Source organism: Canis aureus, chromosome 32 (genome assembly GCF_053574225.1).
Source record: "Canis aureus isolate CA01 chromosome 32, VMU_Caureus_v.1.0, whole genome shotgun sequence".
In the NCBI taxonomy this organism is placed as follows: domain Eukaryota; kingdom Metazoa; phylum Chordata; class Mammalia; order Carnivora; family Canidae; genus Canis; species Canis aureus.
The window spans coordinates 34,745,980-34,769,648 of NC_135642.1; the positions used below are offsets into that span (position 1 = coordinate 34,745,980).

General features: G+C 45.7%; 1 protein-coding gene across 4 annotated transcripts in view; it reads left to right on the forward strand.

Moving 5' to 3' along the window:
- The first annotated feature begins 9,244 nt into the window (after positions 1-9,244).
- Positions 9,245-23,669, forward strand: part of SLC24A1 (solute carrier family 24 member 1) — a 29,502-nt gene continuing 15,077 nt past the window's right edge. For 2 of the 4 annotated variants that reach the window (XM_077881543.1, XM_077881545.1), the window contains exons 1-2: positions 9,245-11,137; positions 23,152-23,209. In XM_077881543.1, coding sequence (XP_077737669.1) covers positions 9,245-11,137; positions 23,152-23,209 — 1,951 coding nt within the window. Of the gene's footprint in view, positions 11,138-18,943; positions 18,951-23,151; positions 23,210-23,669 lie in introns of all 4 variants that reach the window. The other 2 variants (XM_077881544.1, XM_077881546.1) reach the window with 2 other exon arrangements.

Here is a 23,669-nt window from a genome sequence, read left to right on the forward strand (position 1 = left end):
AAAGGGAATCGATAAATAACTTTCTTTGCAGAATCCATCATCCTTTCATTATTTATGTATTTATGCTCTGGAACAGTGGACCGCTGTCAACAGAGGCTTGGAAAGGCAGAGTGGGTTGGTCTCTACTCTGGCAAAGTAAAGGTTTCTAACAGAAGTACTCAGCCACCCACAGGTGCTAGGTACTGGGGCTCAGAAGGGAGTTCCACTAGCCACCCTTGTAGTATCATTCAGGACATTTTCACTGCTCTAAAAATCCTCCTTGTTCTGCCTTTTTATCCCTCCTTCTCCCCTGACTCCCAGCGACCACTAATCTTTTTATCGTCTCCATAGTTTTGCTTTTCCTGGAGTGTCATAGAGTTGGAATCATACAGTATGGAGCCTTTTCTTGCTTGATAATACGCATTTAAGTTTTGTCTGTTTATGGCTTACTAGCTCATTTCTTTTTAGAGCTAAATAATAAATATTCATTCCACTGTCTGAATGTACTACAGTTTGCTGAAGGACGTCTTGGTTGCTTCCAAGTTTTGGCAACTATGAATAAGGTTGCTGTAAACACTATTGTACAGGTTTTGTGTAGACATATGTTTTTAATTCATTGGAATAAATACCAAGGAAAGAGATTGCTGGGTCGTATGGTAAGAATATTTTAGTTTTGTGAAAAACTACCAAGGTGTCTTTGAGGGGGCCCTACCGTTTTATATTCACCATTCACCAGTAGCAGTGAATGAGAGTTCCTGCTGTTCCTCAGCAGCACTGGTGTTGTCAGTGTTCTCGATTTTGGCTATTCTAATAGGTGGGTAGTGGTATCTCACTGTTGTCTTAATTTGCAATTCCCTAATGACATATGATGTTAAACATATTTTCACGTGCTTTCTTTCCATCTGTATATCTTGTTTGGTGAAGGTACTATTCAGGCCTTTTGCACATTTTGAAATCAAATTGTATCTTTTTTTACTATTGAGTTTTCAGTGTTGTTTGTATATTTTGGATAACAGTCACTTATTGAGGGATCCCTGGGTGGCTCAGTGGTTTAGCGCCTGCCTTCGGCCCAGGGCGTGATCCTGGAGTCCTGGGATCGAGTCCCACATCAGGCTCCCTGCATGGAGCCTGCTTCGCTCTCTAGAGGCCTGTGTCTCTGCCTCTCTCTCTCTCTAATAAATTAAAAAAATCTTAAAATAAAAAGGAGCTCCCTTATTAAAAAAAAAACAGTTATTTATTGAATATATTTTTTACCAGTATTTTCTCCCAGTTTGTGGCTTGTTTTGTATTCTCTTGACAATGAGGGACTTAGAAAAAATTTTAAAACCCTAAAAACCAATAGTTACAATACCATTATCAAATTTAAAATAATTAACAATAAGTCCCTAATATTATCAAATACCTGGATTTCAAATATCTAGGAGTCTCAAAAATATCCATAAATTTTACTTCAAAATATTTTTTTAATTTTTAATTTTTTAAAGATTTCTTTCTTTTATTTCAGAGAGAGAGAGAGAGAGAAAGTGCACATGCATGTGCGGCAGGGAGGGGCAGACGGAGAGGTAGAGGGAGAGAACCTCAAGCAGACTCCATGTGGCATGGGGAGCCTGATGCAGGGCTCAATCCCAGGACCCTGAGATCATGACTTGAGCCAAAATCAAGAGTTGGGTACTCAATCAACTGAGCCACCCAGGTGCCCCAGCCTTTTTTTTTTTTTTTTTTAAGATTTATATGTTTATTTTAGTGAGAGAGAGTGAGTGGAGGGGAAAGGCAGAGGAAGAGAATCTCAAGTAGACTCCCTGCTGAGCTTGGAGCATAAGGTGGGGAGAGGGAGGGTTGATCCCACAGCCCTGAGATCATGATCTGAGCTGAAGTCAAGAGTCAGACACTTAAATGACTGAGCCACCAGGCACCCCTAAATTTTACTTTTTAAAAACTTTGGTTGTTTGAGTCAAGAACCAAGACCCAGGCATTGCAATCTCTGAAGTCTCTTGGCATCTCTAGGTTCTCCCTCCATGTCTTTCTTCCCTTGCAGTGTGTTTGATGAAGAAACTGTGACCCCTTTTCTTTTCATTGCTCTCAATCTTCCTCAGTCTTTCCACAGCATTTAAGAAAATCACAAAGCTTCTCTATACTTTAAAATAATAGACTCACTGAACAAAGAAGGGATTTTATTCAATTCCAATTCCAGTTAATTTCATCTCTGCTCTATAAATAGGGGTGAGCCTTACCCACTATTGGTTCCCAAGGGTCTGGCATGTAACACAGGGTATGCATTTATGGAAAGAAAAGGAAGTAAGAGATTATTCAGGAAAAAAAAAAGTCAAATGGGAAAGCAGAGAACATTTTATATTACATTTGTCTAAGAAAGTAGAACTGAACTTCTTTATTTGGGACACCCTTTCCTTTGAAAAGCTTTACAAACTAAAAATTTAAAGACTCCTCATGATCTGGGCCTGCATCTATCTTGCCAGGCTCACCCCTTACCTTCTTAAAACTCGGCAGCATCTTTCAATGAGAAAGCAGATAAAGCAAAACAAAACTAGTTTTCATTCTTTCTTTTTTTAAAGATTTATTTATTATTTTAGAGAGAGACAGTGTAAGCACACATGCACGGTGGGAAGAGGCAGAGGGAGAGAGAGAGAGAGAGAATCTCAAGCAGACTCCCCCCTTAGCAAGAAACCTGAGGACATGGGGCTCAAACTCCATGGAGCCCAAGGCGGGGCTTGAACTCATGACCCTGAGGTCAAGACCTTAGCTGAGATCAAGAGCCAGAGGCCTAACCCATTGCACCACCCAAGTGCCCCTCCATTGACATTTAGATAGATTTCAATTTTCACTCTTACAAGCAATGCTGGAATAGGCCCTATAGATATTGTGGGGAGGGTTTTCCTCTGACTGAAGTGGGAAAGCACTGGAAAGTTTAGAGGAGGAGGGACATGATCTGACTTACAGTTTAACACAGTCTCTTGTGGCCACTGTACCGATTGATAACTCAGTGTCTTTATGAGCACTGGATATTACATTTTTTAGTCTTTGTCAACTGATAAGAGAAAAAACAACTCACTGTTGGTATTCCCCTGTAAAAGGATTGACACAATGAGTTTTCCTTAATAAGCTCTTTCCCATTTACTTAGTGGGGAGTTGTTCATTTTACTGGTACTAGATTCCTGTGTAGCCACACTGAGGCCCTCTGCTAGTGCCTGTCTGACCTCTCCTCTAGACCCCAGGCACCCCCTCTCCTCCGCCCCGGGTGGGCACCTCAGAACACCAAAACCCTGACTCTGAGAACCGCTACTAACCTCAAACGTCACCCATTGCAGCTCCCTGCCTCCCTCCCATGGCAGCTCCCTGCCTCCCTCCCATGGCTCCATCCACTGGCTTAGATAAATGACGTGCTGCTATGGGATGTTTGGGGGATTATTTTGCTTATTCCCACCAGTGACAGCTGTGTAGCCAGCCATAGGGGCGCCTGGATGGCTCAGTTGGTTAAGCATCTGACTCTTGATTCTGGCTCAGGTCATGATCTGCGGGGTGTGTTGATCTACTGCCTTGGGTTTCGCCCTCAGCGGGGAGTCTGTGTCTCTCCCTCTCATGCTCTCTCTCTCTAAAATTAAAAAATAATAGTAATTAATAAATCTTTTTAAAAAAGTATCCTATAGGGACGCCTGGGTGGCTCAGTGGTTGAACATCTGCCTTCAGCTCAGGGCGTGATCCCGGGGTCCTGGGATCGAGTCCTGCTTTAGGCTCCCTGCATGGAGCCTGCTTCTCCCTTGGCCTGTGTCTCTGCCTCTCTCTGTGTGTCTCTTATGAATAAATAAATAAAATCTTAAAAAAAAGTATCCTATGAACAATATAGTATAAACAATTAAAACAATAGGCACAAAAGGTCTTGGGCTGTGACAGTTCAGTACCTACAGATCCAAGTGCTTTCCACAGGTTCTCACTATAAGTCTTCCATCACCTTCACATAGAAAGAAGCTCTACTTTTCTGGTTGTGCAAATGAGGAACCTGACTTTGAGAGACTTTAGGAGACTTGCTCCGGGTCAGGTATGTTACTTTGTTAGATGTCGCAAGGTAGTACCTGTAGGTCAATTTCAGCACATGTTGTTTACCTTTTAATATTTTTAAACTGTTTTACATTGGAGTGACTAGTGATGGATCATTCATTCTCTGTCCGGACATAGCCCTCATTACTCTCCGCTGACTTTGAATAGAGCTAATTTAACTTGATTTTATTCACCCAGGCTCTGAAGGCATTTGATGTTGCAACCCCGGCCAAATCTTGTCTACTTTCCACTCTGTGACTGTAGGATCACTATCAACTCCTGATGTGAACCCAGAAATAAACCAGCCTCAGCCCCAAACCCTCCATATCAGGCAAAAAAAAAAAAAAAAATCTCATTCCCTCTTCCTCCTGTTCGAATAGATCCACGGGACAGGCCTTGAGCTGCAGAGGGGAGGGAAAGACCTCTGTGCTGACCTGGGCAGCCTCTAAACCCTGCCTCCCTCCCACGGTGACATTTCCTTGAGGGTCAGAACCAGAACTGCCCTACCTGTCGCGCTGCCCGGTTCGGGGGAGAGTATAAAACGAAGCAACTTCGTAGAACAAAGTAGATCAACTTTCCCACCTCGGTGGTGCTGGATTTTCTCCAGCATTTTGTTTCTGAAAGGCCATAAACGTTTATCTCTGTGAGTGGGCATTTCCTCCCCACCTTCCCACCGGGCTGTGGAGGTCAGACACCCCATCTCTGAGCGTCTCCTCCCTGGGATGTACCTTCTCATTCCATCAACAAATATATTTGTTGGGTGCCAGACACTGTTCTGGGCTCTGGGGATTCAGTCCTGAATATACAGGCAAGGCCCCTGTCCTCCTGGAGCTCACTTGCTGGAAAGAGATGCAGACTCGAGTTGGGTGATCACTCTAACATGTACACAGTGGCAGTGTGGTCACTGCTGTCCCTCCAGGAAGCTGTGATCTCCTAAAGTGGAGTACAGACACTGTTGATATTTTACAGATTCATTTGCTTTGTCTTCACAACAAGCCTACCAAGCAGGTAGTGTCGTTATCACCCTCCCTGTACAGGAGGAGGGATTTACAGCCATTGAGAGGTTAAAGAACTTGCCTGGACTCAGCCTGCCAGTATGGGTGAGATGCTTCCACTCTTGGTTGAGCAGCAGACTCTCCTACAGCCTGGTAAATCTCAAAATGTGCCACAACCCCGCGAGGACAAGAGAGAAGGAACCAGGCTCAACCCCAGCACATCAGATTTAGGTTAGGTGCTAGAAAGAACTCCTTGGTAACAGTTATAAATATATGAGAAAAGGAATTCCTTTTCTGGAAATGTGCTCCTCTCCTGAATTTCCTGTATGGGACAAATAGCATGGTAAGAAATAGAGGCATTATTCTAGAAAAAAAAAAAAAAAAGATCTCTCATAGTTTCACCTTATGAATTGGGTTCCTTTTTCCATCTTTTTATTTCACTTTTTTTAAAGTCTAATGTGGGTCTTGAACTCATGACTCTGAGATCAAGAATCTAATGCTTAACCAACCAAGCCACCCAGGTACTCCTTTTCTTCCCATCTTTTTGGGCCAGATTGAGGCTTTTAGCTGGGGTGAGAAGGGAAGTAACTAAATCTGGTTTGGCCTGCAGCAGCCTCAAGGCAAGGATGTGGTGACCAGCAGAGGTCAGCCCCCCTCTCCGTGCTTCCACAGGGGAGTGGGCACCCCTGTGTGCTTCAGCAGGGGGAGCTGAGTACCTTCTTACCCCTACAGGCCACTCTGGATAAAGTAGGGCAGGGGTGAAGCTGTGAGGGATTACCTGCTTTTTCAGATGAGAACAATCAAAACTGCATGGGATCTGTGTACCTGGGGGAAGACAGAGAGGGAAGGGAGCAGTCAGTAAGTATCAGGCTGAGCAAGGGGATTAAAATGGGCTCCAGGCCATGGGTAGAGTCGTGAGTTCCCATTGCCTCACCCTTCCTTCATTTCAACACCTTCGGCCCTGAGCTGGAGACATAATTCCTTGGGTATCTAGGGATTTCCCCGCTTCGCTCTGCTTTTGGGAGATCCATCAGTGCCCTCCCCACCAAGGATTTCCCTTGGGCCTAATAAAATATCTTTCACGTGCCAAATGCCTCAAAGTTTATTTTTTTTTAAATTTTTATTTATTTATGATAGTCACAGAGAGAGAGAGAGAGAGGCAGAGACACAGGCAGAGGGAGAAGCAGGCTCCATGCACCGGGAGCCCGACGTGGGACTCGATCCCGGGTCTCCAGGATCGCGCCCTGGGCCAAAGGCAGGCGCTAAACTGCTGCACCACCCAGGGATCCCCAAATGCCTCAAAGTTTAAAGTATTTCCCCCACACCCCTTCATCTTTTAAAATAAACTTTATTTTTTAGAGCAGTTTTGGTTTCACAGTGAAATGGAACATAGATATTGCCTCATTTTTAATTTTGATTCTCACGTCCACCCTACCAAGAGGCAGGAGTGGTAACACTATCTCCACATTTACATTTAGGTTACATTTAGAATCACACAGTAACAAACAGAGCCTGGTGTTAACTGAGGTCTTCTGATCTTTTAAGCCCCAGGCACTTTCTCTTGGTTCCCTCTGAGCGCCTTCAGAATCTTTCCAGATCTTTCCTCTCCCACCTCCAAGCATGGGAACCTTGCACCATCTCTGATTCCTAGAGCTTAGAACCAAGTTAGAGAAGTTTCCCCAGTTTCCCTGTTGACTGCAGGGGGCCACGGAGAGCCCATCTGTTTCCCAGGTGGCAGGTCCACCCTCTCAGGCTCTGGCAGGGGTGCTGGGACTCAGAACTTGTACAATGCCCTGATAAGCTTCTTAGAGGCGGGTATTAGCAGGGATCGGATATTCTTCCCCCGAGATGCCCTTCACACCCGACCCTGCCTTGAATTAGGATTCCATCAAGGAGCTGGGGTCAGGAGAATGGGGTGTTCCTTGCTGTCCAGCTTCAGACTTACTCTTGGAGACCCTGGATGCTGACAAGTTTCCAGAATCGAGAAGACGCTCACTCAGATGCCCAGATTTGAAGGTAAATGAGGTGATTAGGTAGGAAGGATCGGCTGGGGTGTTGTATCATATACAATACAGGCACACCAGAGAGAGACCCTCCCAAGTTTCTTTAGGAGAGTCAAGTGGGCTTGCTACAGGGCTGAGTTTAAGGCGAGGGACAGGACAGCTGCAGGGAGATGATGGGAAGACAGTTACAGGAATCAAAGACAGAGAAGGAAATGTACTTATTCTGTACTTCTTCTTTTGCTTGTTCCTTTTTTGCGTTTTAAGACAAATGCATTTGTGTCTCTAATCAGTGTGGCATGCTGTCCAGCTTCAGATTGGGGCATTAGAAGGCTCACCTGCCCCGCCACTCACTAGCTGTGTCATGTTGAGCGAGTCACACCTCCTCTCTGCATCTCAGTTTCTTCATGTCTCAAATGGGGAGTTGCACTAACCAGTGTCTGTAATTTCTTCTACTTTTAATGACCTAAGAGTCTATGAGTTACTTATCTTATGCTTAGTATATTCGTTTAAAAGCAAAACCAATGATTTCCTTTTTTTTTTTTTTTAAGATTGTATTTATTTATTCATGAGAGTCACACAGAGAGAGGCAGAGACACAGGCAGAGGGATAAGCAGGCTCCATGCAGGGACCCTGTTGCGGGACTCGATCCCAGGACCCCAGGATCATGACCTGACTTGAGCCGAAGGCAGATGCTCAGCCACCGAGCCACCCAGGTGCCCCAAAACCAATGATTTCTAGTTACTGTTTTATAGTATTCTGTATTCATTAAATAGAGATTTAATAAATATTTACTTGGGCTGGCTGGGCCTCAGTGCCTTTAGAAATTGAGGATTTTTTTCAGAGCTTTTCCTGTTCTTCTTCCCGTCTTGAAGAATATAAAATTAAACCTTTATATTAAATCATAAAATTAAAATTTTATTTAAAATTGACCCTTACGTAGCACTTGATTCTGTACAAAACTTCTCATAGACCTTATGTGTTTTTTTTTACTCTCTTAACATCCCTGTGACATAGGTGTTACTGTTACTATCATTATTCTATTAACATAAATTAAATTTAAACTTTCATGAAATGGCAGAGGTTAAAAAGGTTAAACAGTTAAACTGAAGATCAGGATATACTGAAAAGTAAGCCTCCCTGGGGTCCCTAACCTCAGTTTCCCTTCTCCAGATGTCCTTCCAGGGATCACCTTTGCATAATCAACACATATGTTATCCTGCTTATTTCACGGATGAGGCAGTGAGGTTCAGTCTGCCCAGGGTGGCACAGCTGGAAAGCAGCAGGGCTGGAAATCCAGGCCTTAGACTCCATCCTCCATGTTCTTCCCACCACACCAACTGTCTGGGAAGCATCGGGACATTAACTTTGTCCTCTCTGGATGATATGGTGGAATTTTTTTTAAGTCGGCCTAAAAACAAAAATTGAAAAAACACCCACAAGGAGCCTTGATGTTCTTAGCACTGCCTTCCACTGCTGCCTGTTTTTGTCTAAAGCTTAAAATCACATCTCCTGGGAAACCCCAGGTGGCTCAATGGTTTAGCACCTGCCTTCGGCCCAGGGCATGATCCTGGAGACCCAGGATCGAGTCCCATGTTGGGCTCCCTGCATGGAGCCTGCTTCTCCCTCTGCCTGTGCCTCTGCCTCTCTCTGTCTCTGTGCCTCTCATGAATAAATAAATAAAATCTTTTTTAAAAAAATCACATCTCCTTATCTTCCTCCTGCCTTTGACCAGGTGAGCTCTGTGGCCTGGGGCACCAACTATAGATGACTGAGCTCCTGGCACCTCAGGCTTAGACTTGAGGGGCGCTGGCTGATCTCTTGCAGGGATCCCAAAGAGGGTTGGGTAGACCCAGCTCAGGAACTGGGCGCGCCTACACAGCACAGAGGACCTCTACTACTTTTTCCCAAGACCGGGCATTTTTCTCTGAAACAGGTAGTAGGGGTAGTTTTGCTCCAACACAAACAACTGCCTCCTAGCACAAAGGCCCCTGCGTGAATTGTCATCACTCTTTTGTAGGTGAGGGTTTGATGGATTGTAGCTCTCCTTCTAGGGGCAAATAACCTTTTTTTTTTCTCCCCCTCTCTAGGTTTGTGGGTACCCCCTGGCTGGGCTTCATGGAGAAATCTTCACTGATAACCAACCTGAATCCGAGAACAGACCCCATCTTTCCATGGACAGAATGAGGGGTCTTCTGTAACCAGGCATAACTGGCCATCATGGGGAAATTGATCAGAATGGGAACACGGGAGAGGCGGTTACTCCGGCCAAAGCGTCTACATTGGAGTCGCCTCCTCTTCCTGTTGGGAATGTTGATCATCGGTTCCACCTACCAGCACCTGAGGAGTCCCTGGGGCCTCCCCTCATTGTGGGCAGCAGTCTCCTCCCAACATCCTGTAAAACTGGCCAGCCGTGACCTCCCTAACAATGAGATGATGATGGTGAGCAGTGACCCTCCAAGAGCTAGCTCTGAAATGGAGGGTGACACACTGGTGCCCCAAGCTACAGTGGGCAGGGGTGAATCAACAGTGGAGAATACCCCCAATCCACCCAGAAGAACAGCCAACATCACTCCAACAATACCCAAGAATAACTACAGTCCAACAGAGGCAGAGACAGAAAGAAGGAAGGAAGATACCACAACCACACCCCGTAGAGTTCTGAATCATTACACCCCAACTTCAAGCAGGCCAACAGTAAAGAATTATACCCCAACAACACCACCCAAGGGAGAAATACAGAGCTACCACCCAACTCAGGCCGGGGGAAAGGTGAAGAAATACACCCCATCTCCACTTAGTAGAATAGTAGGCAATTATGTCCCACCCACACTCATGACAGTGACAAAGAGTCATGGGATCACCCCCAAAACAACAGTGAAAGACAGTGAAACTATGACAACCACTAAAATATTAGAGACCAATCCCTCTAAGAGAATGGTAGAGGAAAACACCCCAACTACCCTCAAGGGAATAATTAATAACACCCCAACTTTCCTGATAAATGACATAGAAACAAACATCTTGACTTCTCCAAGGAGTATGATGGAAAAGAACACCCTGACTACCACCAGAAGAGTGGACGATAACAGATCAACCAAGCCCCGGATATTAGTGGGAAAGAACAAGCTGACAACTTCCCTGGGAACGGTCCTGGAGCACACCACAGTCATCTCTGAGGGACATGTGACAATAGAAACCACAACAGGCAGTAGTAGCCCAACAGAAACCAAAGCTTCCACTGCTACCTGGAGTGTTAGTAATCCCTTGTTTAGAACCAGCGCATCCACCATTGGAATTTCCTCTGCCACCCTCTGGGGGCTGGCCAAGAAAGCTTCCATGGCACCCAGGACCTCATCAACCTCCGAGGTCAGGGCAAATCCAACCATCCAGGTCCATCATTGTGTGGTTGTGGAACCAGCCCCGGCTGTGCCCACCGCCCTCTCCCCCAGCCTGACAACAGCCGTGATCCCAGAGGCACCCAGTTCCAGTCCCTCAGCACTTCCTCCTGGCTGGCCAGATCTTCACTCCAAGGCAGAGTACCCCCCAGACTTGTTCAGCATAGAGGAGAGGCGACAGGGCTGGGTGGTCCTGCACATCTTTGGCATGATGTATGTGTTTGTGGCCTTGGCCATCGTGTGCGACGAGTTTTTTGTCCCGGCCCTGGGTGTCATCACAGATAAGCTACAGATCTCTGATGATGTGGCAGGGGCCACCTTCATGGCTGCTGGAGGCTCTGCCCCCGAGCTCTTCACCTCCCTCATTGGCGTCTTCATCTCCCACAGCAACGTGGGCATTGGTACCATCGTGGGCTCCGCTGTGTTCAACATCCTCTTTGTCATCGGCACCTGTGCCCTCTTCTCCCGGGAGATCCTCAATCTCACGTGGTGGCCCTTATTCCGTGACGTCTCTTTCTACATCCTTGACCTGATGATGCTCATTCTCTTCTTCCTGGACAGCCTCATTGCCTGGTGGGAAAGCCTGCTGTTGCTGCTGGCCTATGCTTTCTATGTGTTCACCATGAAGTGGAATAAGCAACTCGAGATCTGGGTGAAGGAGCAGCTCAGCAAGAGGCCAGTGGCCAAGGTCATGGCTCTAGGGGACCTCAGCAAGGTAAGAACAGTCTGGCTCAAGTTTCTGTAGCCCCTTTGGGGCAAAAGGCTGAGGAGAAGCCGGTGACTGAAGAGTGGAAAGTGCTGGGTCAGACCTCAAGAGATAGGTCCTCTGGTTCCCTTTGCTATTCATTCAACATTTAAAGTCCTATTTTTTGCCAGGCACTTTGCAAGAGTGACCTTGGCTCAGCTCCCAATCACCCAATGGTTATTATCATGATCCACCATTGGCAGGGGAAGAAACTGAGGCCTAAGGAAGTTAAACTACTGTTCAAGGTCACACAGCAAATAGATAGTGGAGCCAAAATTTGAACTTGGGTTGGTCTGATTGGGTCTTTGGAAATGACATTTGAGCTGGGCTTTGGAGAATATCCAAGGAGATATCAGGCAGGGAAAAATGATAATCTCTTCCATGTGCATGGTGTTTAGGGTTTGTCTAGCACCTTCAGTTTCATTTAATCCTTTTGTTCACATTCCAGATTTGTTGGAGCTAGTGGCTTGGATGGGGTCTGACAAGGGGGAGGCTTTCTGTTTTTGATATATCGGAGAAGATAACAGATCCAGTCATCCATTGACAAGCCAGCCTTGGGTGCAGAGCCTGCTCTCTTGTCAAGTTGGAAGCCAGACACCAGAGCTCCAAGGACCCTGAGGCTTTCTCTTGGCTCCAGAAATATTTTTAAAGAATTTCTTTGCCCCCATGAGGGACCTTCCTTCTGAGTTTATATTGTGTGGTTCAATTACCTGGAAGATGAATTTAAAGTGGGTAGTCATTTCTGAAAATTCATCTCAAAGTTTTTGTTCCTTGACTCTAAAGTGAAGTACCCTAGGGAACACAGACCCCTGTTTCTTTCCTGCTCCTAAAGGGTGAATTTGGGCAAAGGTTGGCTCTCAGCCTGCCTTTTTCAAGTTTCAGAGAAGCTGCTGGTATGAGCAGAATTTTGTGTGCAAAGAGTGGAAGGACTTAGCCACTTAATCTAGAGTAATTTTGATGAGTGGGTAGGATGGAAACCAAATTCAGCAGCATGTCTGGGAGACAAGAGAGATGAAATATACTTCTTTTAGGATTTTTGAGGCAATGTGGGATTCTGGTGAGAGCACAGGACTAGGAGTCAGGAAATCTAGGTTCTAATCTGCCTCTGCCTCTAACTGTGTGACCTTGGATGAGTCCCTTCCCATCTCTTGCAGAAATGACAGAGTCCAACTAGTCACCAAAAGATCCTGTCTAACAATCATTGTCCAAGTGAGTTTAATTCTGGTTGGCTTCGCACAGTGGTTATTTGTCAGGTCTGGTCAACTGAGCTCCAATTGCCATATTAGCAGATGGCCTCCAAAGGAGACATGTCCTACTCAAGGTTATACAGCAAGCAGGTATCCGGACTGTAACGGGGACCCAGTATCCTAACTCCCCATTCAGTGCTATTTCCAATCAGGCTACTGCTACATGGAGCCAGAGGCTTAAAAAAGAAAGGAAGGCTCAGAGCATGACATCATTGAGTATGAAGACACTGGGCCTCCCTCCTAATGACATCCTCAGAGCACACCTTGCTGAGGGTGGCCATGAAGCTTGGTACGCTCTACTCTGTGAAAATCAGCATCTAACACCTTGATGCCCCACAGGCCAGTGGTTTTCAAAATGCTCTGACTTGCCTCCCAGTCCTTATCAGTAATTCTGTTTTTATTTAAACTCTAAAAATTCCAAATTTTCCATTTAGTGAGGGCTAGACCATCAAAGCGAAGCTTGTCAAGCAAGTGAAGCATCATCATGACTTCAAAGGAAAATCTGTAACCTACTTAAGAGACTCTTCTAGGGCCTTAGCAGCAGTTCTTTTCCAACCGGTGAGAGGGGTGCCAATCACAACTCTGTTCTTATTTGTTGAAACAAACCCAGTATGAATTTTAATTAACAGCATTATTAAACAACAACAACAACAAGTTGAATTACTGGCTATCCTTTAAAGTAAATATGTATTTATTTCAAATAAAAAATCTAGGGGTGTCTGGCCAGCTCAGTCGGTGGAACACAGGACTCCTGATCTTGGGGTTGTTAGTTTGAGCTCCACGTTGGGTGTTGAGATGCTCAAAAATAAAATCTCTAAAAAAATAAAGTAAATTAAATTAAGAACCAATAGTTAGTACTTCCCAGCACTAACAACCCCTCACTAAAAATTAGTCCACATAACAAGAACTATAACTATTTTGAAATGATTTTTAAAACATCTGGATTTGGATTGCACCTCAGGTTTCTAAAAGCTAGGGAGAGCAGTGAGGGGCGGGGGAGAGATCTGTCTTTGCTTGTATCTTTATGTCTGTGTTTGGCTGGCCTACACCTGTGACCTGGTCAGAGGGAGACAGACTGAGGGCAAGCCATTCGGTTTGGAAGTCATGCAACAATTCTCTGGAAATCCAATCTCTGATCTTGTAAACTGTGTCAGCATTCGTTTTTGCACTTTGTGTGAGAGTGCATGCTTAGCCCTGTACACTGTTTACTTTATCATGAAAATGAACATACCTTGCTCTCTCATTCATGTTGACATATTGACTCATACCCTGCCCTATGAATGGTTCCCCTTTTTGAGCATCACCCCAGGAGAGCAGGGGGCCAGGGCAGCAGCTTCTTCAATCAGCTGTGCTCCAAAGTGAAGAAGTCAGAGAGAAGTGGAGCACGACTGGAAAGAGTGGTGGGGGGCCAAGGAGGGAAGCTGGGGAGGTGAGGTCAGAGCTACAGGCGTTTGAGAAGTCTGAGCAGCAGGAAAAGAAGTGGAGGGCAGTGTGAGCCAGCTCCCTTTGGAGAGAAGCAGGAACAGGGAAGGCTCTGGGCCTCTCACTCTCTTCCTCTCTGTTGCCGGCCAGCCAGGTGGTGAGGCATGGAGGGGGTGGCTGGGGTATCACGCCCATCATTGCCACTGAATGGGGAAACAATCTTTGTAACTCCCAAAGAAGTGAGCCAGGGGTCTTGTCTAGCAGGAGGTGCATAAGTATTTGGTTCTGTTTGCTCAGGAAACCCTAACAGTTCAGGGGCTCCAGTGTAGAGAAAGAAGGGAGTGGGCAAGGAATCTTTACGTATGGAGGGCCTATTCCATACACACAGGATCTCAATAATTTCTCATAAAAGCCCTACAAGGATAGATTGTAACGTCCATTTTGCAGATGAGGAAACTGAGGCTCAGAGAGGACCATTAATTCAGCCAGTTACATAGCCTGTTGATGGTTCTCACCACTGGTGATGAGTTCACCACTCATGATGGTTCACCACTCGTGAAGCTGGATTTCTGTTCTTTTTTTTTATATGAAGATTTTATTTATTTATACATGAGAGACACACACAAAGAGAGGCAGAGACATAGGCCGGGGGTGAAGCAGGCTCCCTGTGGGGAGCCCGATGTGGGACTCGATCCCACCTGAGCCAAAGGCAGATGCTCAACCACTGAGCCACGCAGGGGCTCCTGTATTTCTGGGTTTTAACCCAGGCTCCACTGCAGACTGCCCCTGTTGCTCTGGACAAGCCAGTGCAATTCAACAAAGTGCTTAAATGAAAAGCAGTGTGGGAAAAAGATTGTGTCCTTTCCAGCAGAAGCCGCAGGCATTAGATAAAAGTAACTGTAATAGAATGAACCCTGTACAAAGTGCTACAAAGTCACTGCTTTTCAGCCAGGCCTTAGATTGCTTATCTATAAAGTGAATGGGATGACCCAGGGCAGGGGTTGGCAGACATTTACTGTAAAGGGCCAGACAGTAAATAGTTCAGGCTTTGCAGGCCATACAGTCTCTGTCACAACTACTCAGCTTTGTTGTTGTAGTATGAAAGCCCCCGCAGACTAAATAAACAAATGGGAATGGCTACGTGGCCACCGAGTACAACATACTTGCAGATGTTCTCTAACCTGAACAACTTGGAGACAAGATCAGCTGAGGATGACCCATTTTCTTATTGAATATTTACCCAACTGATATCTGTAGTTTCTGAGCTGAAGGGCCTTTCACTTTGTTTTTATACTTCTCTGACAATCTAGAATTAGGATAGTTTTGGGGGGAGAATGATTCTAATCAGAATTCACTTAAGAGCATTTCCAGAAAAAAATAAATGTTGTAGCATCGGACATAGGCACATAGTAACAATTTTCCAGTCTCTCTTTCAACACTGGCTGAAACAAAAAAAAAAAAAAAAAAAATCAAAGCTAAGATATTTTAGACAACATTGTCCAACTGGCATGTATTGGTTTGGGACGCCTTTTATGACCTCTCTTAGTGACACAGTCTAACTTAGCTTGCTCTGCAACTTTATGCCTGTGTATAAGGTACACCTGAATATAAAGTATATACCTCTCAGTGTATTTATTCGAGACCGAGATGACAAATATCTGACTTGCCTTGACCATGCATCGTCACAGAACCCAATAAACAGCAAAGCTGATGCACTAGCCTGGCTTAAAAAGCCTTATCTATCTGTGATTGAAGCACCACAGGCCTTTCTTTAGAGAGAGAGCTCCCAGCTTAGCTAGAAAGGACCAGCCATCTGCACTAGATGCTGATTCGCAATATAGCCTGAGGGGCACCAGTGGTAAACCGAGATGCAAGGGGGGAGGCGACAAGCCTATTTTGGGTCCCTTTGGGTCTCTATCCCCATCATACTTCGCAATACTTCAGAATGTGAAACTCTGGAGAAAAGTCTGCTAGGGATTCCTGGGTGGCGCAGCGGTTTGGCGCCTGCCTTTGGCCCAGGGCGCGATCCTGGAGACCCAGGATCGAATCCCACATCGGGCTCCCGGTGCATGGAGCCTGCTTCTCCCTCTGCCTGTGTCTCTGCCTCTTTCCCTCTCTCTCTCTCTCTCTGCGTGACTATCATAAAAAAAAAAAAAAAAAAAAAGAAAAGTCTGCCATTCTTTCCTAAATGCATTGGGGGCTGGTTTTGTTTTTTGTTTTGTTATTTTTTTTTTTCCTGGCAAGGTTTTTAAATTAAATCGACCAATATAACCCCCCTCCAAGCAGACAAACCAGGAGCCAGTCCTCTCCTTTTTTGTTAGGGTTGACATTATTCCAAGGGCTTCTATCAGTGGCCTATATAGCCAGCTACCTGCTGTGGAGACAACAGGGATGTGGACAGGAAGCCCCGTGGACAGGAAAGTCTATCCAGTATTTCTGTGCCCCTCTCATGCTAGGCTGCAGGGAATCCACTAAACTCCCAAAGAGCCCATCCTAGCCTGGGCTGAGGGGTTCCCACCTTTCTTTCCCTTTCCTTCTGTCTTTCCTTTCTTCTCTCCTCCCTTCCTTCCTTCCCCCCTTCCTCCCTCCTTTCCTTCCTTCCTTCCTTCCTTCCTTCCTTTCTTCCTTCCTTCCTTCCTTCCTTCCTTCCTTCCTTCCTTCCGTCCTTCCTTCCTTTCTCTCTTGTTTTCCTTTCTTTCAATATAGTATTCAAACATTTTTATTTTACACACCCATCATGGGGCTTGAACTCACCATCCTGAGATCAAGAGTTGCATGCTCTAGTGACTGAGCCAGCCAGGTGCCCCAGGGTTCCCACCTTTAACCCCTAGAATACTTAGCTTCCTCCCAGTTGTTAGAAAAAGATGGTAAGAGTAGAATTCTCAATTTTAAGGCTTCTTATATTCACAACATTTTTCTAGTGTTCACTTGCTAGTCAATACTAGCAGATAACAAAATGAATGAATAAGAAGCAAACGAGGGGATCCTGGGTGGCTCAGCGGTTTAGTGCCGCCTTAGGCCCAGGGCGTGATCCTGGAGTCCCGGGATCAAGTCCCATGTCAGGCTCCCTGCATGGAGCCTGCTTCTCTCTCTGCCTCTGCCTCTGTCTCTGCCTCTCTCTCTGTGTGTCTCTCATGAATAGATAAATAAAATCTTTAAAAAAAAAAAAAAGGAAGCAATCGAGTATGAACAGAAAAACCCAAAACACCTGAGCATGCCTGGTCCAATAGCTTGTTTCCATGGATGCATGTGGGCCTATAATTGAGATTTTTACATGCATTCATGCCACACAATACTGTTTTATCGTGGTTTATAGGATGGGACTAAATATGAAATTAGATACTCATGGTGTTCTACAACTACAGCATGATTTCTAGATGCTCTGGCACCTGAGTAAGTTGGAAGTATATATCTAACATTATTTAGTGTGGAGGAGTGGGCATATGGATGATACACAAGAGAAAAGATAATTTCAGAGAGTGACAAGTGCTGTGAAGGAAATAAGTGTGGTGGAGAGTGACTGTAGGTAGTGGGCCCCCTTTAGCAAGGGAGAACAGGAGAAGCTTCTTGGAGGGAGAAATGTCCAAACAGAGATCTGCAAGATGAGAAGGGAAATTGCTCCGTGCTCCATGGGGAAGCATTCTGGAAGAGGAAGCAGCATTTGCAAAGCCTCTGAGCCTGGAAAGAGCTTGGAGCACTAGAATAGACTCAGAGGCCAGTGTGGTCAGTGAGTAAGGGGACAGTGGCACAAGATAACGTCGGAGAGGTGGCAGCTGCTTCCCTGAAGTAGGGCCCTGTGGGTCAGAGACAGTTTGGATTTTAACTGAAGCTCAGCAGGGAGTGAAGTGATGAGGAGCCACATCTAAAAGGCCGCTCTTAACTGCTGTGTAGAGAATGAAGCGTAGGTGCGCAGGGGTGAAGGAGGAGGCTGTTGTGGGCATCCAACATATATATCTTTGACAGACATTTTGAAGGCAGAATCATCTAGACTGGTGATGATGAAGCGGACGTGAGGGTGAGATAGCAGAAGTCAAGATGCTACTACCATCTACCTTGAGCAGCAAGGTAGATGGTAGCAGCAGCCCGTGCAAAAGGGCAGATTCGAGGAAGAACAGTTTTAGGAAGACTTAAGAGTTTCCATTCAGGAATGATGAGTTTGAGTGCTTCTGTCACCTCCAGGTGGGCATGTCTAGGAGGCAGTTGCCCAAATGGGCCTGAGGTTCAGGATCAAGGTCTGGGCTAGAATAGAAATCTGTGAGTGGCTCAGCCGGTAAAGCATCTGTCTTCAGCTCAGGTCATGACCTCAGGGTCCTGGGACCGAGCCCCACATTGGGCTCCCTGGTCACCAGAAAGCTTGCTTCTCCCTCTCTGTCTGCTACTTCCCCTATTTCTCTCTCTCTCTCTCTCTCTCATTGTGGAATAAATAAATAAATATTCTTAAAGGAAAAAAAAAAGAAAATTGTGAGTCCCCGACAAATGTGTGGTAATTAAAATTGAGGACTGGCTGAGAGGGGGTGGGTGGGAAGAGAAGGCACTAGGATTGTGCCCTAAAGAACTCCTATGTTCATTTGTTCAGAAAACATTTATTGAGTCCCTTTGAGGCCTGTGTAGGGTCTGGGGTTACAGTGAGAGAAAAGGCAAAATCCCAAGCCCTTGATGAGCTCAGCCTAGCAGAGTGGGAGCTGATCCAGGTGTCACGGGGCCTGATACTCTTTAAGAAAAAAGAGTATAAAACTACTGGTACAAAATTAGATACAGGGCCTTGAAAAGGGTTTGTGTGGGGGAGACATGGGCCTTGGAACTTAAGCTTCATTAGCTCCATGGTAAATCCTTCTTGGTAGGGAAGACAGGTAAATAAAATTGGTAGTTGCCATACCATGTGTGATGGTATAGGAAAGTGCTGAGGGATTTAGTACTTGCAGAGAGTGAACATCTCCACAGACCAGAGAGTCAGGGAAGGCTTCCTCTGGGAGGGGATGCTTAGCAGAATCTTGAAGGACAAGCGGAGTGTGTGTGTGTGGGGGGGTGGATTACTAACTGAAGAAGGGGTGAGAACTCTCCCGGCCTTGTGGAGAGGCCAAGGGAATGAGATACTGTGAGACCATAGCTGCCTTGTCCAGGATGGTGGCCACTAGCTACGTGGAGCTGATGAGCTCTTGAAATGGTGCTAATCTGAACTGAGATATGCTGTAAGTATAAAATATACACTGGGTTTCAAAGGCTTAGTATGAAAACAACAACAACAACAACAACAACAAAGGCTTAGTATGAAAACCAAAGAGTAAAAGAGCTCAGTGATATTTTTTGTTAATTACATGTTTTTTAAAAATATTTTATTTATTCCTGAGACACACACACACACACACACACACACACAGAGAGAGAGAGAGAGAGAGAGAGAGGCAGAGACACAGGCAGAGGGAGAAGCAGGTTCCATTCAGGGAGCCTGACATGGGACTCGACCCTGGGTCTCCAGGATCAGGCCCTGGACTGAAGGTGGCGCTAAACCGCTGAGCCACCGGGCTGCCCTGTTAATTACATGTTGAATTATAATACTTTTAGTATAGTGAGTTAAAGTATATTATTAAGGGGATCCCTGGGTGGCACAGTGGTTTGGCGCCTGCCTTTGGCCCAGGGCGCGGTCCTGGAGACCCACGTCGGGCTCCCGGTGCATGGAGCCTGCTTCTCCCTCTGCCTATGTCTCTGCCTCTCTCTCTCTCTCTGTGACTATCATAAATAAATAAAAATTTTAAAAAAAGTATATTATTAAAATTAATTTCACCCATTTCTTTTACTTTAAAAAATGTGGCTAGTAAAATAGTTAAAATGATGTATGTGACTTGCATTCTATTTCTGTTGGACAGTGCTGTACTGGAGGTAAGCGGGAGGCTGCTATGTGCTCAGCCAAGGAGACTGGACTCCCTTGTGAGGATAGTAAGCCCCTAGGATGCGGGGGAGGGACAAGATTTGTGCTTTGTTCAGAAAAGCACTCTGGTTGAGGGATGGAGAATGAACTGGAAGAGTCAGAGGGTTTTGCAGGACTGTAGGCAGGAGAGTGGAGAGATGAGGCAATTTTTTTTTATTATTTTATTTATTTATTCATGGGAGACACACAGAGAGAGGCAGAGAGGCAGAGACACAGAGGGAGAAGCAGGCTCCATGCAGGGAGCCCGATGTGGGACCCGATCCCAGGTCTACAGGATCACGCCCCGGACTGAAGGAGGCGCTATACCCCTTGAGCCACCTCAGCTGCCCCGAGATGAGGCAAATTTGAGGACTTTTAGGAACGAGGTCTGATAGCTAATTGGACATGGGCTGTGAAGGAGAGGGAGGAATTTGGGTAAACTTCTGGATTTTCAGCTTAGATGCATGTGTGGATCAGGGTGCAAGACTATACTCAGGAAAGGGCTGAAGAGTCCCCTACTAGGAGTATAACCTAGATGAAGGCAGAACTCAGACCAAGGATTCAGTTAATATTTGTTAAATGAATGTGAAAAAAAAATCACAGTCTAATAATGTGGTTCAGGAAATGTATCTTGGAGGGTCTAGAAGGGGAGAGGTCAATGATTAACTGCTACATCAGTGGGAGATAGAAATTGGAAGTCAGGAGGAGAAGCCCCCTGAGAGGTCACCATATTTGCCATCACAGGTTCCCATGAATGGCTGCAAGGGATCTCCCTGCTCAACATCATCAAGATGCATCACGGGTGCTGGGGGTTTTGGCTGGCACCAAGATATCCTCTTTGGTTTCCTCAACCCCTTTTCAAGAGTAGAAGGAGAAGGCGGGGTGATAAGGCTGAAGAAAGAGGAGGGGCAATGGATTGGTATCAGAGGTGGATGTGAAATACGTTTGTACTAAGGGCATATTCTGAAAACACCTACCTACCCCAACTGCTACCCATGAATGGGCCCATCATCCACATCTAAATGGAGACAAATATTCATGTCCATGGACCTAAAATGTCAATAATTTGAAACAAAGCCACTAGGGAATAGAGATTTTACCTCATTACCTTGTTTATGCTTGGGGAGAAATACGAGTTAGTAAACAACAACAACATACTTCTAATGGGGATCAGGAGATCAGAGCTCTTGATGCTGTCTTTGTGAGCGTGGGCAAGTGACACACTCTTTCTGCTTCTCTATTTTCCTATCAAAAAGCAGTAATAATACTAACCTTGTCTGCTTCATGGAGTTAGTAGTCTGGGATGAGAAAGAGAATGTGAAAGGCTTCAGAGAGCTAGAAGTCCAGGCTGAACTCAGAAGACACTGATGTGTGCCAAGAATGATGAACTCCTAGAGAAGTATTTTGGCTTGAGTAAATCTGAATAGCAGAGAAATCATTAGGCATGTGCACGATGGGGCAAACGTCCATCTCCCCTGTCCGTCTGCAGACAGAAATAGCTATTTCAAAGGCAGCCTGGCTCCTCACAGTTTTTTTGCCTCCAAAAACTCATTGGGTGAAGGTTGGACATGATAAACCACGAGATGGCTGGGTCAGTAAGTTGGTAGGCCAGTAGACTTACAGGGCTGTCGTGAAAGAGCAGGGGATTTGTTAAGAAAATCAGCAGTGCTCTCTTCATATGCAGGTTGGTTATTTCTGCTCTATTTCATTCATTTTTTTGCGTATTCATTTGTTCATCCGTCCATTTACTCATTGCATTCATTGATCTATATCCAGCATTCAAACCTCCCTCATCCTTCAAAGCTTACTCAAATTCTCTCTACTTCAGGAAGCCTTCTTGTGCCTCCCACTGCAGCACCTTTATCTATGCTTCTCATTTCTTGAACCACGTTCTGCTTTGTCATTATGGGTCCCAATTCCTTTCTGGACATGGAACCTGTGTCCTAGAGATCTTTGTGTCCCAACAGCACTAGCACACTGACCTATAAACAGCAGGTGCTCAGGAAATAATGAATGAATGAACAAATTGGGTAGATGGGAGGGTGAGTAGCCCTGGCTCAGGCACTTTTTTTTTTTTTAATTTTCTGAGTTGAAATAGAAACAGGAGCAAGGCAAGTCGAGTTCTAGTTCTGGCCTTGGAGACCAACAGGGGGAGGCGAAGACAGTTACTGGGGGCAGCTAGTAACTGTCTAGCTGACTGAAGATAGAAGCTACTAGAAGCTACATAGGAGTAGCTACTCATTCAGCTCATCTTTAGTGAGCACCTACTGTGTACAAGACACCATGCCACAGGTTGGGGGAACAAGGGTGCCTGTATCAGAAGTTAAAAAAAAAAAACATGGAGTCTAGCTGGATTGATAATTCACATATGTTAAAAGTTTTAAAAAAAATGCTTCTTTTCAAAGTTCAGATGGCATTATCAAGCAGTAAATGTAAGATGGAAAGCCAGTGGTCCAGACAAGAAGTACTGTGGGTTTAATGATTCTTCATCTTAGATTTTGTCTCATTTCCTAGCTGGCTGCCCTGCAGCTTCCCCAGGACACTAGCACTTACTTGATCCCAGAGCCAGATTTTGGTAACACAAAATGTGCTTACTGTTGTTATACAGCTTTTGAGGAGAGAGTATCATAGTGGGTTGGAGTGAGGGAGGGAGTAGAAGAGGTCATTCAGGTCAGGAGAGCTTTATCAAGAATTCACCCTGAATTTTCTAAAAACACTGGTAGACGTGGAGGAATGGAGGAACGGAGAAGGCATTTGAAGCAGAGGGAAAAGGTGTGAACAAGGGACCAGGAGTTGGAATGGATTGGATATAAGTTGATGCATTCATGCATCATTCAACAAATATTTATTGAACCTTTGCTGAGTGCCCAAGAGTGTTTTTGTGCTGCACACACAGTGGCAAATGAAATTGGCAATCTGCCTTCAAGATGCTAGTGGGGCAGTTAATTTACTTGTATGTTTGTTAACAATGTTTGTTATCATACAAACAAGTTGAAGAAAGTGCTGTGGAGGAAGAGAACAGGAATCTATAAAAGAGACTAAGACGACACCTTAGCTTCCCGGAGGAAGGTGATGTGTAGATGGAGATCTGAAATATGGGGAGCGAGGGAAGGAGGGTTCCAAACGTGGGTAAAGAAGATGGTATGTCTGAGGGACTGAAAGACAGTTGGTGTTGCTGGAGTGTAGGCAGGGGACACATTTGACTGGGAAACTGTGTGCAGGCGGAAGGCAGGCTGTGAAAGGCCAGGCCGGGGTTTGGACATGGTAACACATCTTCTGAGACCTGGTTATCTTTGGATGTGTTCTGTGTTCCCACCTGAGGGTTGCCTGGAGAGAAAGGGATGTAGGGAGGGAGAGAGAGCAAGGGTCACTCCAAACATCCCGTGCGTGACTCCTGTCCCTGTTTGCAGCCAGGCAATGGGGCAGTTGCGGTGGATGAGCTACAGGAGAACAAGAAGCTAAAGGTGGGTGCCATGTGGAGTCTGCCAACTGGGGACACCGCAGGGTCTCAAGGACAGCCATAGATACCTGAGGCACTGTGGCCCTGATGCCGGGGATCCTGGGCCAGGTCCAGGCCTGGGAAGCTCCTGGGAATGCTGCCAGGATGAGCCAGTGACGGAGCTGGCTCCTTTGCTGGAGGGACTGTCACCTCCAAGGTCGCCTTGGAGGAGGCACTTGTTGTCACTCATTGCTTGCTCTGCCACGAGCTTGCTGTGTGAGCTTTTGCATCTTTAAATGATTGTGGACTAGATGAACCCAAGCCCCAACTTCTATAATTGATCTAAAAGCCTAATTACCGTAGCTTTGGAATGCTCCAGAAAGAAGAGAAACACAGGAAGGGCACTGGGAGCAGGGCAGTCTGAGGTTTCTGAAAAACTGTGTCTTAGTTGCCTTTGCCCGGTGGGCTATTTGGGAAGAATTATGGGAA